We start from the raw sequence: 18,502 nt of genomic DNA, 5'->3' as shown, positions 1-18,502 counted from the left end.
GATCTATGGAACATATATGGAAATAACATTACGAGGAGATACCCAAGAAAAACCTGAATTATTTTTTAAAAACTATGTACGAAGCGTGTTTTATAAGTAAGTACCGTTTTGAAATTTAAAAAAAGACGTGCTAATATACCTCAATAATTTTATCTTTACACAAAAACCTGTACCTTAATCTACTTTTCTTAACAATTTCCGTCAATATTGAGGCACTTGTCATAACGTTGTACCAGTTTTTGGATACCCTCCTCACAGACATCTGCCGCCTGACTTGTTGACCACTGCATCACCACTGTTATGACTTCGTCATCGTCTTGAAGACGCTGACCGCCCAGGTGTTTCTTCAAGTGCAGGAACAGATGGTAGTCACTGGGCGCAAGATCGGGTCTGTACGGAGGATGATCTGGAGTTTGCCATCGAAAAGGTGTGATGAGATCTTTGGTCTGATTCGCCACATGCGGACGGGCATTGTCTTGCAGCAAAACGATGCCCTTGCTCAACTTGCCACGTCTTTTGTTCTGAATTGAACGGCGCAGATTGTGCAATGTCTTACAGTAAGCTGCTGCATTGATTGTCTCATTAGGAAGCAGAAATTCCACAAGCAAAACTCCTTTTCTGTCAAAAAAAACCGTGCACATGATTTTCCGGGCAGAAATTGTTTGCTTAAATTTCACTTTTCTGAGTGAATTGAATGCCGCCATTCCATGGACTGTTGCTTTGATTCTGGTGTGACGTAGGCCACCCATGTTTCATCTTGAAGAAACTCACTAATTTCATGGTACAGTTTGCACATACAACTGTGAGGCATCCAGCACGTCTGCTCAAATCTTGGTTTACAGCGACAACAACAGCCATAGGTACGCTTTACTTACCAATGGTGCTGCACCACTATATCGATGTTGACGTTGTACCTGCAGGCCGATATGTTTCAGATACTAGTCATTTCTACAGAACATACTTCTGTACATCTCCTGTGAACGTTAACGTCGTGTCTCTAGTTGTTCAAAGTATTACGTGTTTTTTTTTTCTGAACATGAGTGCACATTCTAAAGTCCCCATATACATAACCCCTTTAGTATCAATATCACGTGCTATAGGAACCAATGTAGCTGTGCTGTGCTGTGCGGTGCGCCACGCAACGTACCGTGCGGCCCCCTGGTGAGCCACGAGACGTCTCCCAGCGCCAGCAGGTAGGAGTCGGGCCCAGCGCCTCTGCCAGAGGACAGCAGCACCACGGCGGCCGGCTGCGGGGGCGTGTCTCCACCACCACTGCCAACTGCGCCCCCAGCGCCGCCCCCACGATCCCGGTCCGCCCCCGGCGCCGCCGCCCGCACCTCCAGGACGACGCCGGCGCGGTTCCGTGGAGCCGGCAGCCACTCTGGCTGGAAGTCCTCCGGAGTAGACACCACCAGTTTCTCTGAAAGGGTGCGAGGTGCACTTGAGTACCAGCTGTTGACATGTATCCGTTATATGACAACACCCGTTCAGCTTACTGTAAATATGAACCACTCTTCTGGATGAGAAAATACACTACTAGCCATTAAAATTGCTAAACCAAGAAGAAATGCAGATGATAAACAGGTATTCATTGGACAAATATATTATACTAGAACTGACATGTGATCACATTTTCACGCAATTTGGGTGCATAGATCCTGAGAAATCAGTACCCAGAACAACCACCTCTGGCCCTAATAATGGCCTTAATACGCCTGGGCATTGAGTAAAATAGAGATTGGATGGCGTGTTCAGGTACAGCTGCCCATGCAGCTTCAACACGATACCACAGTTCATCAGGAGTAGTGACTGGCGTATTGTGACGAGCCAGTTGCTCGGCCACCATTGACCAGACGTTTTCAGTTGGTGAGAGATCTGGAGAATTTGCTGGCCAGGACAGCAGTCGAACATTTTCTGTATCCATAAAGGCCCGTACAGGACCTGCAACATGTGGTCGTGCATTATCCTGCTGAAATGTAGGGTTTCGCAGGAATCGAATGAAGGGTAGAGCCACGGGTCGTAACACATCTCAAATGTAACCTCCACTGTTCAATGCGAACAAGAAGTGACCGAGACGTGTAACCAATGGCACCCCATACCATCACGCCGGGTGATACGCCACTATGGCGATGACGAATACATGCTTCCAATGTGCGTTCACCGCGATGTCGCCAAACACGGATGCGACCATCATGATGCTCTAAACACATCCTGGATTCATCCAGGATGTGTTTAATACGCCCAAGTTCGTCGTTGAGTACATCATCGCAGGCGTTCCTGTCTGTGATGCAGCGTCAAGGGTAACTGCAGCCACGGTCTTGGAGCTGATAGTCCGTGCTGCTGAAAAAGACGTCGAACTGCTTGTGTAGATGGTTGTTGTCTTGCAAACGTCCCATCTGTTGACTCAGGGATCGAGACGTGGCTGCACGATCCGTTACAGCCATGCGGATAAGATGCCTGTCATCTCGACTGCTAGTGATACGAGGCCGTTGGGATCCAGCACGGCGTTCCGTATTACTCTCCTGAACCCACCGATTCCATATACTGGATCTTGACCAACGCGAGCAGCAATGTCGCGATACGATAAACCGCAATCGCGATGGGCTACAATCCGACCTTCATCAAAGTGGGAAACGTGATGGTACGCATTTCTCCTCCTTACACGAGGCATCACAACAACGTTTCACCAGGCAACGCCGGTCAACTGCCGTTTGTGTGTGAGAAATCGGTTGGTAACTATCCTCATGTCAGCACGTTGTAGGTGTCGCCACCTGCGCCAACCTTGTGTGAAAGCTCTGAAAAGCTAATCATTTGCATATCACAGCATCTTCTCCCTGTCGGTTAAATATGACATCTGTAGCACGTCATCTTCGTGGTATAGCAATTTTAATGGCCAGTTGCGTATTTTATTGTCGCCAGCCTACATAAGGGGAAATTATATTTGCAATAAAGTAAAAGAAATCAGAACTACTACAGAAAGCCTGAAGTGGTTCCAAGACCCTTTGCCAGGCACTTAAGTGTCAGATGCACTGCAGAGTAGCCATGTACGTGTACATGCTTAATCCAACATTATTGGATAACACCTCTTGCCGTTTCTAGATTTCTGTGATGCATTGTCAGAGTTCCTTTCAGCAGGTATTCGTCTGTTCATTACATGCAATATACCACTGATAAACTCAGTTTTCCGTTTTTGTATGCCACATTCATTCAGTTTGTTATACAGGGTGGTCCATTGGTAGCGACCGGGCCAAATATCTCACGAAATAAGCATCTAAGAAAAAAACTACAAAGAACGAAACTCGTCTAGCTTGAAGGGGGCAACCAGATGGCGCTATTGTTGGCCCGCTAGATAGCGCAGCCATAGGTCAAACGGATATCAACTGCGCTTTTTAAAAATAGGAACCCCATTTTTATTACATATTCGTGTAGTACGTACAGAAATATGAATGTTTCAGTTGGACCACTTTCGTCGCTTTGTGATAGATGCCGCTGTAATCGTTACAAACGTGTAAGTACGTGCTATCACGTAACATTCCGCCAGTGCGGACGGTATTTGCTTCGTGATACATTACCCGTGTTAAAATGGACCGATTACCAATTGCGGAAAAGGTCGATATCGTGTTGATGTATGGCTATTGTGATCAAAATGCCCAACGGGCCTGTGCTATGTATGCTGCTCGGTATCCTGGACGACATCATCCAAGTGTCCGGATAGTTACGGTATTTAAGGAAACAGGAAGTGTCCAGCCACATGTGAAACGTCAGCCACGACCTGCAACAAATGATGATGCCCAAGTACGTGTTTTAGCTGCTGTCGTGGCTAATCCGCACATCAGTATCAGACAAATTGTGTGAAAGTCGGGAATCTGAAAAACGTCGATGTTGAGAATGCTACATCAACATCGATCGCACGCGTACCATATCTCTATGCACCAGGAATTGCATGGCGACGACTTTGAACGTCGTGTACTGTTCTGCCACTGGGCACAAGAGAAATTACCGGATGATGACAGATTTTTTGCACGCGTTCTATTTAGCGACGAAGCGTCATTGACCAACAGCGGTAACGTAAACCGGCATAATATGCACTATTGGGCAACGGAAAATCCACGATGGCTGCGACAAGTGGAACATCAGCGACCTTGGTGGGTTAATGTATGGTGCGACATTATGGGAGGAAGGATAATTGGCCCCCACTTTATCGATGGCAATCTAAATGGTGCAATGTATGCCGATTTCCTACATAATGTTCTACCGATGTTACTACAAGATGTTTCACTGCATGACAGAATGGCGATGTACTTCCAACATGATGGATGTCCGGCACGTAGCATATTTCATGACAGGTGTATTGGTCGTCGAAGCACAATACCATGGCCCGCACGTTTACGGGATCTTAAGTCCCCGGATTTCTTTCTGTGGGGGAAAGTTGAAGGATATTTGCTATCGTGATCCACCGACAACGCCTGACAACATGCGTCAGCGCATTGTCAATGCATGTGCGAACATTACGGAAGGCGAATTACTCGCTGTTGAGAGGAATGTCGTTACACATATTGCCAAAGGCATTGAGGTTGACGGACATCATTTTTATCATTTATTGCAAAATGTGGTATTTACAGGTAATCACGCAATAACAGCATGCGTTCTCAGAAATGATAAGTTCACAAAGGTACATGTATCACATTGGAATAACCGAAATAAAATGTTCAAACGTATCTTCGTCCTGTATTTTAATTTTAAAAACCTAACTGTTACCAACTGTTCGTCTAAAATGTTGGGCCATATGTTTGTGACTATTTCAGCGCCATCTATCACAAAGCGAAAAAAAATGGTCCAACTAAAACATTAATATTTCTTTACGTACTACACGAATATGTAATAAAAATGGGGGTTCCTATTTAAAAAAAACACAATTGATATCCGTTTGACCTATGGCAGCGCCATCTAGCGGGCCAACCGTAGCGTCATCTGGTTTCCTCCCTTCAAGCTAGACAAGTTTCGTTCTTTGTAATTTTTTCGTTTGACGCTTATTTCGTGAGATATTTTTCCGGTCACGATCAATGGACCACCCTGTATACAAAATTCAAAGTAAACGTCGGTGAAATGAAAAGAAAAGGCATCAACATTAATAGCGCAAGAGAAATTCCACTGTTAAATGCAGACGAGAGACTGGATAAATGGAAGAGTACATCGAAGACCTCTATGAATGGGAGAAAAGGTCTGTTGAAGTGACACAAGAGGAAATGGGGGTCGGTATGGAGGACATCAGGGATTTAGTATTATAGTTAGAGTATAACAGAGGTTTGGAAGACTCGTCCTCAAGTAAGACAGAAGACACAGATCATTTGGAATTTCTAAAATCATTAGCGAAAGTGACATCAAAGCGGCTATTCAGTTTGGTATGTAGTAGAGCGAGACCTATCGAACAATCGGCAAGTTGTCGTGCATTCAGTTTCCTGACAAGAATAATATACAAAACAGGTAGCTAAGGAATTATTGGATGACGATCAGTTTGGCTTTAGGAAAGGTATTGGTCGTAGAGAGGCAGTTCTTGTTAATGGAAGCATGAATTAAGAAAAATCAAGACACTTGTGCAGTATCTGTCGACCTGGCAAAAGCGTTCGACAATGAAAAATGATGGAAGATGTTCGAAATTCTCAGAAAAGTTGGTGTAAGTTAAAGGGAAAGGCGAATGCTATGCGGTATGTACAAAAACCAAGAGGCAGTAATAGACCAAGAACGATGTATTCGGATTAAAAGGCATGGAAGGGATGGAGACTTTCACCTCTACTGGTCTACACACTGAAGAACCAATAACTAAAATAAAAGAAAGGTTCAGAAAGGGTATTAAAATTCAGTGTGAAAGGATGTCAGTGATAAGATTTGCTGATGATATTGCTTTCCTCAACGAAAGCCAAGTAGAATTAAACAATCTGTTGAATGGATAGACCAGTGTCATGACTACACGATATGGATTTAGCTTAAACTGAAGAAAGACGAAAGTAACGAGATGTGGCAGAAATGAAATTAGCGATGAACATAATATAAAACTTGATGGGCATTGGGTTGTTGAAGCGATGGAATTCTGGTACCTTGGAAGGAAAATAAGACATGATCGTTGAAATAAGGAGAAAATAAGAAGCGGACTAGGACAGGCAAAATAGGATATTTCTGGCGAATAAGAAGTACGAGTTTATAAGCACCAAACATCAGCCTTAACTTGAGGGAGAATGTATATCTGGAGCACAGCAGTGTATGGAAGTGAACCATGGACTTTGGGGAAACAGGATACGATGTAAATTGCAGTGTTTTAGAAGTACTGCTTGTAATATTAGTATCTGTTTCGATATCTTAAATAAACTTACATTCGATAACCTAACCACGCAGGCTCATAAAAGCCGTACAATTCCTGTAAAAATTTCTTAGATCGTCGCTGAGCAGCGATCACCTGATATTTCAAAGAATACCTTACGCGCCACGGCGCAGAACACGAATTGTTCATAAACTGTATCAATAGAGATATTTTGTGTTTCGTATTTTTTGACAGCTGAAGAATTGTAATCCTCTTCTGTTATCACAGTCGTGATATTTTTTAAAGACGGCGGACACGTATGTGGCGTGGTCTGCAATCACTAATTAGTTATTATAAAATATTACTATTGTGCAGTGTTATGTAAGAATTTATTTGTGCAGCTAAGATGAAATATCGAAAATGTTAAAGGACTTTATTTAAAGAAACAGCCAGCAAGATATAAAATTGAAATGTACGGAGCCTATTGTTAGCAATATTGACTGAGGTAATTAAATTGGTTATTGTGCTCTCAAATGCTGTCGTGCCTGCTTATTACTTAAAGTATTTCTGTGCTACCCATCTCCTACTAATGGCAACAGAAATAACGGTGTTTTTATAGTTTTCATACAGCTACCAGGGACTGACTGCATGTCTGCAAACGTCGTAGTTAAGGCAGAAGGCGCATTGCTATTTACCTTGTTTCTGATTTAAATCCAACTTCTTTTAATGTGTGGTGTAGTATAGCAAAGAAAATATCCGGTTCTGTCTGGTCCCTTAGGTTTCCCTGTTCATAGTTGCTATGTCTCATATCCGGTCGTGGTCGAACATGATCACGACACAAATAAATTAAGTGGCAATGCGAACTCTGTTCTTTATCTTGAGAACGCTTACGCCTGCTGCAAACGATTTCTGGTGACACATAAACTATCACATACAGTACTGAAGTGTTTGAAAAGTCTTTGGTGCAAAATTGACAACAGATTTCTGAATCTTCACAAGAGAATAATAAATTAATCAAAATATAATTATCTTTTTAGAAACGAAAAAAAAACACCACATGCTTTAGAAAGATGTGGAAAATAAGCTAGACTGATATGACTAGAAGTGAGGAGGTTCTCTGCAGAGGAACGAAATACATGGAAATTACTGAAGTGAAGAAGAGACAAGATCATAGGACATGGATTAAGATATCACGGAATAACTTCTTTAGTACTAAATGAGCTGTAGAGGACAAAAACTGTGGAGAAAGAGAGATATAAGAGTATAAGCGACTAATGTTTGGAAATATAATGTGCAAGTACTACTCTGAGATGAAGAGGTAGGCACAGCAAGGCGAAGTCATGTCTGATCACATCAACAGAGCAGAAAAAAGGATGAGATGAATGTGTTACTGACCATTGGCACAGAAGTAGGCACTGTCGGTGGTTGTCCGGCGGAGCCCCTCCGGCGTGACCAGCGTGCTAGCAGAGCGTGTCACAGAGGCAGACAGCGCACTTCTGCTGCCTGTGCTGCCCCCACTGCGCGCTGGGGACGTGCCGTTTCCGCCTCCGGTGTCCCTGCACGAGTCTCCACCATATCCAGACACTTCCACTGCAGGAAAGAAGAAACTGTGTAAAAGTGAGACACAGAGATTCCTGGTAGGGTCGCCAGATGCTCATTTCTAATGCAAGAGAGACTCTTGTGTGAAGGTCCCCAGATTCCTGTCTTATGTCTAAGTCCATGTCTGCACTCCACATGATATAGTGGCCAATTTTGATTGAGACCATAATGAATATCAGTTGAAAGAACAAACTACTGTAACTAGCCACACTTATACGTCTTTCCATTATGCATATCAGATGATTACAACTACATCATCAGGTTGATTTACCTCAATCAGTAAGGAAAGCACTTATTGTTTTAGGAATGTTAGGCATCCTTTCCCCACCCCCACCCCCAAAATAAAGGCTCACACACCCACACCCACACACACACACACACACACACACACACACACACACACACACACACACACGCAAAGTTAACATATAATAAATATCGTGAAACTTCCTGGCAGATTAAAACTGTGTCCCAGGCCGAGACTCGAACTCGGGACCTTTGCCTTGCAGAACTAGCACTCCTGAAAGAAAGGTTTGCAGGAGAGCTTCTGTAAAGTTTGGAAAGTAGGAGACGAGGTACTGGCAGAAGTAAAGCTGTGAGGACGGGGCGTGAGTCGTGCTTGGATAGCTCAGTTGGTAGAGCACTTGCCTGCGAAAGGCAAGGGTCCCGAGTTCAAGTCTCGGCCCGGCACACAGTTTTAATCTGCCAGGAAGTTTCATATCAGTGCACACTCCGCTGCAGAGTGAAAATCTCATTCTGGAATAAATATCGTGTATACAGCAGACTGAAGTGACGAACAAAAATTTGTGCCTAGTCCGGGACTTCAACCGAGGCCTCCTGCTCTCTAGGCAGATGAGCTAACCAGTACACCATCCTGGCACAGCGGCCTTGCACAACAGCTTCCCTCCTCAAATGTAAGCCTAGGTTTCTGGCACGATCCTCGTTTAGTCCGATACTGAGGTACAATTCGAATACATTTCGAGAGTCTTTATAATGCTGTTCGAGTTTAGGAGGAATACCTAGTGGACTGAGCGGTGAATGAGAATTTGGATCAAGGAGGGATGCAGAGCAGATAGTCGATGCAGTTGTGCAAACCCACTGCTCTAGGATGGCGCAGTGGTTACATCCGCCTAGTGTGGAGGAGACAGGGATTCGAATCCCAGACTTGGTATAAATTGCCGTTTGTTACTTCTGTCTGCATATTTGCATGTCTGAGACTTGAAAAAGTTTCCAGAACCATATACTTTCATTTGAGCAATTAAAAAGGTAATATTTGCTAGTAATATTGTATGAAATATGCTACAGTTGGCACTTGTTAGTTACTAAAATGAAACTGTTGTGTCTAGACAAGACAGCCTAGACACAATGAGAGGAAGCCGAAATGCACGCTATAAGCTCACGCAGGATGGCGTGAGGTCTGAAACAGGATACGTAATGAATGCTATAAAGAAAAGTACGTAGCTGCTGGAATACTTAACTTTAATCCATCATTTGTATACATCGTTCTTGATGAGACATGCTTCATACGATAACTATCAATTGCTATGGCGCCTTGCTAGGTCGTAGCCATTGACTTAGCTGAAGGCTATTCTAACTATCTGCTCTGCAAATGAGCGAGGCTTCGTCAGTGTTGCATCGCTAGCTAAGTCGTCCGTACAACTGGGGCGAGCGCTAGTAAGTCTCTCGAGACCTGCCGTGTGGTGGCGCTCGGTCTGCGATCACTGACAGTGGCGACACGCGGGTCCGACATGTACTAATGGACCGCGGCCGATTTAAAGCTACCACCTAGCAAGTGTGGTGTCTGGCGGTGTCACCACAGAAACCTTTGCTTACTTTCTAAAACGAAATCTTCGTTTAGTTCAGTTTATGGAAAGGGAATGTGATGTAAATGTGACTGGAAAAGCAGCCTGTGAACACCGAAAGGCATTTAAATTTATTTCACTCTTTACCTATCTCATAAAAACTTGTGCATTATATAGTGCTTCCCAGTTTTATCAATCTGGAACCTTCGTCTCACTTTGAGTTACCCTACCAGTGGCTATCATTAGTGTGAACTAAAGTCGCTAGCAGGGGGCCTGTAATGAAGTGGGTGCAGAGCAGTGTGGTGGAGCAGAGAGGTGGAGGCACGCACCTGTCATGTTCTTGACGCCCGGGCTGGTGACAACTACCCTGACGACCAGAGAAGTGGCCCCGTGCGGCCCCAGCCTCAGCTTCTCGCTGACGTACAGCAGGCCCGAACTGGCGAAGTGGGCGCCCTCGGTCAGCGACAGCAGCGCCGTCACCTGCAAAGTGGAACGGCTCTTATCCAGGTAGTGCCAAACCCTGCAGTCCAGCAGGCACACATTTCATCTCTACACACAGACACAGGTTCCTTGTAGCTCACCACACTGGAGACGGCTATATGAATGTCGGCATCAGAAGCATCATCAGCTCCGAATTGGGACAACTCAGATCTATGACGCATCAACTATGCACTGTATCAAGTATGTCTAATCTCCTACTAGGCATTGGGTGTTACAGCTGTCCACCCAGGAGACAACTACTCTACTGGCCAGTAAAATTGCTACACCAAGAAGAAATACACATGATAATCAGGTATTCATTGGACAAATATATTATACTAGGACTGACATGTGATTGCATTTTCACGCAATAGAGTGCATAGATCCTGAGAAATCAGTAGCCAGAACAACCACCTCTGGCCATAATAACGGCCTTGATAAGCCTGGGCATTGAGTCAAACAGAGCTAGGCTGGCGTGTACAGGTACAGTTGCCCATGCAGCTTCAACACGATACCACAGTTCATCAAGAGTAGTGACTGGCATATTGTGATGCGCCAGTTGCTCGGCCACCATTGACCAGACGTTTTCAGTTGGTGCTTCCAGAAAGGCCTGTACAGGACCTGCAACATGCGGTCGTGCATTATCTTGCTGAAATGTAGGGTTTCGCGGGGATCGAATGAAGGGTAGAACCACGGGTCGTAACACATCTGAAATGTAACGTCCAGTGTTCAAAGTGCCGTCAATGCGAACGAGAGGTCACCGAGACGTTTAACCAATGGCACCCCATACCATCACCCCGGGTGATACGCCAGTATGGCGATGACGAATACACGCTTCCAATGTGCGTTCAACTCGCTGTCACCAGAACCTGGATTCATCCGAAAAAATGACGTTTTGCCACTCGTGCACCCAGATTCGTCGCTGAGTACACCACCGCAGGCGCTTCTGTCTGTGATGCAGCGTCAAGGGTAACCGCAGCCACGGTCTCTGAGCTGATAGTCCATGCTGGTGCTAACGTCGTCGAACTGTTCGCGCAGACGGTTGTTGTCTTGCAAACGTCCCCATCTGTTGACTCAGGGATCGAGACGTGGCTGCACGGTCCGTTACAGCCATGCGGATAAGATGCCTGTCATGTAAACTGTTAGTAATACGAGGCCGTTGGGATCCAGCATGGCGTTCCGCATTACCCTCCTGAAACCACCGATTCCACATTCTGCTAACAGTCATTGGATCTCGACCGACGCGAGGAGCAATGTCGCGATACGATAAACCGCAATCGCGATGGGCTACAATCCGACGTTTATCAAAGTCGGAAACGTGATGGTACGCATTTCTCCTCCTTACACGAGGCATCACAACAACGTTTCACCAAGCAAAGCCGGTCAACTACTGTTTGTGTATGAGAAATCGGTTGGAAGCTTTCCTCATGTCAGCACGTTGTAGGTTTCGCCACTGGCGCCAACCTTGTGTGAATGCTCTGAAAAGCTAATCATTTGCATATCACAGCATCTTCTTCGGGTCGGCTAAATTTCGCGTCTGTAGGACGTCATCTTCGTGGTTTAGCTATTTTAATGGCCAGTAGTGTACTTCAATGTACGTGACAGCTCTGAACTATCAAGCATCAGTCCTATGGAGGTTAGTAAGACATGCGCACATCCTTCATTTTTATGATGGCCTGAATCCAGTGGGGGACGCTCTTAATGAGATGTCTGCGGAGGAATGGCAACCCATTCATCCTGAAGACCCACAACCTGATAAGGTAGCGATGTTGGACACTGGGGTCTGGAATCAATTTTATGTTCCAACTCCTCCCAAAGGTGGTGTGCTGAGTTGAGGGCAGGGCTCTGCGCGAGCCAGTCCTTTCCATAAATGTTATTCTCAAGAGGCAGTTACCTCAGGGGTACGCTTTATGACTTGGAGCATAGTCAAGCTGATGCAAGTCACCGACTCTGAACTGTTCCTCCAAAGTATTGTAAAATCTCCTAACCGCGAAAACCACCCTTATATGGGAGCATCACTCACAGTGTGCTTCACTGTTGGCACAGCTCATGATGGCGTGCAACGTTCTCCAGCCGCTCACCAAACCTAAAGCCTTCCATCGAGTTGCCCCAGGGCACAGCGCGATTCATCACTCCAGACACCTCGTTTCCAATCAGTCGCTGTCCAGTAGCTTCGCTCTTTACACCACCGAACGCATCACTTAGTACTAATTACAGAAATATGAGGCTTATGAGAAACTGCTTGATCATTCTACTCCACTTTTTAACTCCTTACGCAACAGTCATAGTGCAAGCAGGACTGCTCGTAGCACTCTGGAATTCACAAGTGAATCCTTCTGCTGATTTCATGTGTTACAACCTACCTTCTTATCGTTCGACGGTCCCTGAGCGTCAGTAAACGAGATCTGCTAGTCTTGATTGGGCTGTGGTTGTCCCTCCGTGTTTCCACTTCACAATCACATCGCAAACAATCGACTTGGGTGGCTTCTAAACGGTTGAAATGCTCCTGATGGATTTGTCATTCATAAATACATACATACACCGTCCGAAGAGGCCTTGAAGACCCAACGGTGCCGACCGGCCGCCGTGTCATCCTGAGTCCTTAGGCGTCACCAGATGCTGATATGGAGGGCATGTGCTCATCACCCTGCTCTCCTGGCCGTTACCAGTTTTTTTGACCAGCGCCGCTACCTCCGCCAAATAACTCCTCAATTGGCCTCATAAGGGCTGAGTACACCCCACTTGCTAACAGCACTAGGCAGACCCAGACGATGACCCACTCAAATACTAGCCAAGTCACTCAGAAATCAATTTCGGTGATCTGACAGGAACTGCTGGATTTGTCATTCAGGTGATTTCAAGTCACCAGTTGTAGTGGTTCTTTATTTCCGTGACCATTACGGCACTCCAACCCCAGTTCTCGATACCAGTAATATCGTACTACTTTCCTGCCAAGTAGCAGACATTTTTTGTGACAATATTCACATTCGGTCTTATTAATGTACAGGTACTCCGATGTATCGATATACTACAGTGATATGGTTCTTGTGTGTATTCATTTCTGTGAGACTGTCATGATCTTTGACTTACTTGTTACCGTTTTGGCGCGAATGCACACAGAGCAGTCTCTGTTTCACTTTGCAGAAGTTAAGTTGTTATTTCGCTTTGTACAAGAACAATCAAGTCTTGTGTTTGGTTAAAGTGGAAATTAAATATATGAAGATTGATAAAAAACTGTTTTCTTAATGATGTGACAATTAAGAAGAAGTATATGTGAATTTACAAGAAGTTTAATAAAAATGTGGCTCGTGAACACCAAGTCAAAAATTATTTCTACCGTGCCATTGTTCTGATCTGGGATTGTTTGATGATTAAGAATTTCCTGAAAAACGCATTTGTTAGTTCTTCAAATATTGCTAAAATACAGATCTGGACCTTCTAGCAGTCAAAGTGGAATCACCCTAGAATCAACAAGATGAGCCATAACAACTTCGACGAAATCTACGTGGGAATCCATTCAAAAAACGGTTCAAATGGCTCTGAGCACTATCGGACTCAACATCTGTGGTCATCAGTCCCCTAGAACTTAGAACTACTTAAACCTAACTAACCTAAGGACATCACACACATCCATGCCCGAGGCAGGATTCGAACCTGCGACCGTAGCAGTCGCGCGGTTCCGGACTGAGCGCTTAGAACCGCTAGATCACCGCGGCCGGCAATCCATTCAAGATAAGTGCCAAAATTAATGACTTTTTTACAGTGACTTCATGATTTCGATTCTGACGATACCATCCACAGTCAATAACTTTGTTGTTGCCTGATAAAGCGAACATATGCTACGTGAGCAACATTATTAATCTGATTTCTAACCTACTTTGCAAGTGTTAGACAGTCCATGTTCGAAGTCACTGAGATTCCCTAACCAACGCATTCTCTTGTCACCGCTTCTCTGCTGACAACATAATGACAACAACCTCGTTTTACAACTGCCAGGTCCAGCTCTTACGACGGTTAGTGGTCACTTCCACATTACATATTGGGTCTACAGATACTTTTGATCAAATACTTTATATCTGGTCTCTATAAACCTGGGCATAATTTCCTATTCCTCAGCATCCAGAACACCGCAGTTCAACTAATAATAGTCTCTAGAGACCGACCTGAACGAGCAGTTAATTGTCTGCTATCAGGTAATGCAACCCAAGGTGTAAAAATTTCTGGGTCTTAAAGTGATTCACTTCTTGCTTTTGGGTTGGTAGCTGTGTGACGAGATGAGAGCGGAAATCTTCACCATCATTGACTACAGTTAAATACTTGTTCAAGGAATAAAAAAGTGATCGAACATCTGATTTGGGTGAATATCGTTCTAGCTGCCCTGCAGGAGACATTACTGAAAAACGTGTTGAAAAAGGTCCAAAATTTGATGTTAACTCACTATTGAATGAAAGTGCACGAGTAGCAGGGCATTAGGTCTGCCGTGCCGTCAGGAATGACAATTAGGATTTTACATGACAAGTTAGTGGCGAAATAAATTTTGGCTCTGTAGGTGCCACGATTTCTCTCGGTGGACAACAAACTTCGAAACTGAGTTTGGAGTGATATAGACGAGACTTTTTGCGTCTACCTGTTAGCGTCTATGATCTCTTCATCACTAGACTCTAGAAAAACTGTACTGGGATCTAAAGTAAGGAGTTAGGGATCCATCATCTTTCGAGAGCTAGGTCGTTAGAGATGGAGGCCCAGCTCGGACTAAGGAAGGAAATCGGTCACACCCTTGCAAAGGAACCATCCCAGCATTCACAGAAAACCTGCACCCAGATGGTCACATGAGGTTTGAACCAAGAAACTGCCGAATGTGACACCAGCGTCTCAACCATTGCGCTCCTACCGCTTGATAATCCGGGAAACATGCAACAATCAAAACAATCGACTGCTTCTCGTGAATCTGTTCCAACGTGTCGAAAAGTTGATACTCATAGACTTCTTAGAAAATGGAACAGAGCTGACAAGAAAGTGAAGAAAAAAATGACTGCACTTGAAGAAGAAGAAAATACTGTTGCAACGCGACAACACAGAAGCTTGTTCATCAAGAGCTCTAGCGTCAAAACTGCGTGAAGTGCACTATCGCTCTTTGCTGCAGCACCACATTCGACGATGTGGCTTACTGTATTTATTTTCTACTTCCCAAGTATATAGGGATGGGCCGCCAGTAATAAATTCTTCTCAAATGGATAGGTCATCGTCGAGAACGAGCTATGTGTTAGATGTTAGAATGGAAATTGAGCCAACTCCATGTTAATAATTTCCTAGAGGGTAGTTTCAAAACTGAGACACAATGATTCATGCAACTAATATTCTGTTCTAAAACCTTCACTAGTGTAGTAGTGAAGAGGAACAGAACGAATAGTAGCCTTGGGACCAGGTGAGCAGAATAGTTATCCATTCTATAATTATGATTACAGAGTTTCTATTGGGTACAGGATTAGTGAACTCATATATTTACGAGGTTAATCCCAAAAGTAAGGTCTCCTATTTTTTTTTATAAGTACATAGACCTGTTTATTTCTACAATGGCTTACATCAGTATACAGCTTGAACATTTAGCTATTTTTCGACATAATCACCACTTCTGTCGATGCATTTTTGTAGACGCTGGGGTAGTTCTTGTATGCCCATGTCAAACCAGCTCGCCGCCATGCTGTTCAGAAAGTTATGAACCTCCTCTTGCACCTCGTCGTCGGAGCTGAATCGCTTTCCGGCCAAATGATCTTTTAACCTAGTGAACAGATGGTAGTCACTGGGCGCCAAGTCAGGACTATAGGGTGGGTGGGTGATTATGTTCCACTGAAACTGTTGCAGGAGAGCAACGGTTTGCCGAGCGATATGTGGGCGAATGTTGTCATGGAGAATGTGTACGTCCTTGCTCAACATTCCTCTTCTTCGGTTCTGAATTGCTCGTTTGAGTCTCACACTACCTGCCAGCGTTAATTGCGGTCCCAGTGGCCATAAAGTCGACCAACAATACCCCTTTCCGATCCCAAAAGAACGATTGTCATGACTTTACCTCCAGACTGTGTTTGTTTGAATTTCCGGGGCTTTGGCGAAGAAGGATGCCACCACTGACGTGATTGTTGCTTAGTCTCTGGTGAAAAGTGGTATACCCGGGTTTCGTCACCTGTGACAATTGAGTCCAGAAAGTTGTCCTGGCAGCCTGATGTGGCCGAGCGGTTCCAGGCTCTTCAGTCTGGAACCGCGCGACCGCTACGGTCGCAGGTTCGAATCCTGCCTCGGGCATGGATGTTTGTGATGTCCTTAGGTTAGTTAGGTTTAAGTAGCTCTAGGTTCTAGGGGACTGATGACCTCAAATGTTAAGTCCCATAGTGCTCAGAGCCATTTGAACCAGTTGAAATTTGTCCTGTTCGGCTGCAAGGTGGTGAAGAAACGCGCGGGAAGCATCAACTCGTTGCCGCATGTGGTCCTCAAGTCACCATGCGTGGCACCCATCTTGCACACACCTTCCGGTAGTTCAATGTTTCCTTTAAAATTCTGTGAGCGGTGCTTCGGGAAACCTCAGGAACCAGCTTACAGAGGTCATCCAGGGTGATCCGCCGATCTTCACGCATGCTTTGCTCAACCTTCAACACTGTCTCCTCAGAAACTGACGGTCCACTGCTCCTTTGTTCGTCGTGAATTTCGGTCCGACCAGCCGCAAACTCTCTACACCACTTACGAACATTTTTGACGTCCATGCACGACTTACCATACACTTCCGTCAATTAGGGGTTCGATTTCTCTCGGCGCAGTGCCCTTTGCGTTCAAAAACCGAATAACTGCGCACAATTCGCACTTGGCGGTAACATCCAACGGGAGCTCCATTCTCAGCGGCTGCCAAGCGCCAAGCGCCTCAGCGCGGCGTGCGCATGTTTACACACAGCGCGTGAAGCTCTCTTCATAACAGTGTGACCAACTGCCACACAAACAAACTTCTGTATTTATAAAAAATAGGAGATCTTACTTTTGGGATTACCCTCGTGCGTTTAGAAGTCAGAGGTTCTATTCTTCACTCAAATTCTGTTTTCTTGTGTGGGGGCAACACACATATTTCCGCAAGACTTCCGGACTCCTGTTTTCCAACTTTTGCTGATTTAAAGTGCCCTCCAATGGTAATCACCGCTGATGTATATAATGCTTTAGGTGAAAGAACTGTCTTTTTATGTGGCTGTTTAGCATTGCACAGTATTACTTTCTTGTTGTACTTGTTCTATGTGATTCCAAACTCCTTTTGAAGTATCGTGTTTTTTTTTCCTAGATTTGCTCTACTATCCAGTCCTAATGGACTAATATGTTTCCAAGATATTTGAAGGAGGATAATGGAAACATCGCCCATTTTAAGCGTCAAATAGGACTTTGCCGCTCTTTTGATATTGATATTCCATGCAATGGGTTTCCATACAAAATATTTGGTTACTTTCCTTTGCTGCTACGTTTCATAGTTTTTCTATGACCTATTTTGATTATTCTGATCGCTGCTAAGTCATCAGCAAAGCTCTCGTTTCGCACCTAGAATTTACGATGTTTATACCTTTCTTACACATCTAGCTACATTAAGAAATGGTAATTTTATAAACGACAAAACACTATAATATGGCAAGTCTATAATAGAATAAAAATATATCACTAAAACAACCATCTTGAGCTTTAAAAATTATTTTAAAACTTATATTGCTTGTTGTAAAGTATATTGTTCTTTTCTCTGTCTTGGTTGGTTGGTTGGTTGGTTGGTTTAGGGGAAGGAGACCAGACAGCGTGGTCATCGGTCTCAGCGGATTAGGGAAGGATGGAGAAGGAAGTCGGCCGTGCCCTTTCAGAGGAACCATCCCGGCATTTGCCTGGAGTGATTTAGGGAAATCACGGAAAACCTAAATCAGGATGACCGGACGCGGGATTGAACCGTGGTCCTCCCGAATGCGAGTCCAGTGTCGAACCACTGCGCCACCTCGCTCGGTCTCTCTGTCTTGCTTCACTCCTCCAGTCCATTATATTATCCCAATGTTGTGAAATGTTATTTCCAGTGCGTTGATAAATAATTTGTTTGTGTTACTTTCCCTTTTGTTTTCCCAGTAGAACATTTCCATATAGGTAATAAAGATGGTAAAGATACAACACCCTCCAATGTTAAATACTTACACTTCTGGCAATTAAAATTGCTACACCAAGAAGAAATGTAGATGATAAACGGGTATTCATTGGACAAATATATTATACTAGAACAGACATGTGAGTACATTTTCACGCAATTTGGGTGCATATATCCGTACCAATC

The 18,502-nt window shown here is 44.4% G+C and overlaps 1 protein-coding gene across 1 annotated transcript in view; it reads right to left on the bottom strand.

The window, feature by feature from the left end:
• LOC124552274 (C3 and PZP-like alpha-2-macroglobulin domain-containing protein 8) overlaps positions 1-18,502 on the bottom strand; it is an 842,473-nt gene that overhangs the window by 134,942 nt on the left and 689,029 nt on the right. Inside the window, exons 14-16 of the mRNA XM_047126553.1 lie at positions 10,026-10,176; positions 7,691-7,885; positions 1,148-1,420 (exon numbers count right to left, since the gene is read on the bottom strand). Of these exons, the coding sequence (XP_046982509.1) occupies positions 1,148-1,420; positions 7,691-7,885; positions 10,026-10,176 (619 nt within the window). The remainder of the gene's footprint in view (positions 1-1,147; positions 1,421-7,690; positions 7,886-10,025; positions 10,177-18,502) is intronic.

Source organism: Schistocerca americana, chromosome 10, assembly GCF_021461395.2.
Source record: "Schistocerca americana isolate TAMUIC-IGC-003095 chromosome 10, iqSchAmer2.1, whole genome shotgun sequence".
Lineage (NCBI taxonomy): Eukaryota > Metazoa > Arthropoda > Insecta > Orthoptera > Acrididae > Schistocerca > Schistocerca americana.
The sequence above is the reverse complement of the archived record's forward strand: the minus strand, read 5'-3'. Positions and strand labels throughout refer to the sequence as shown.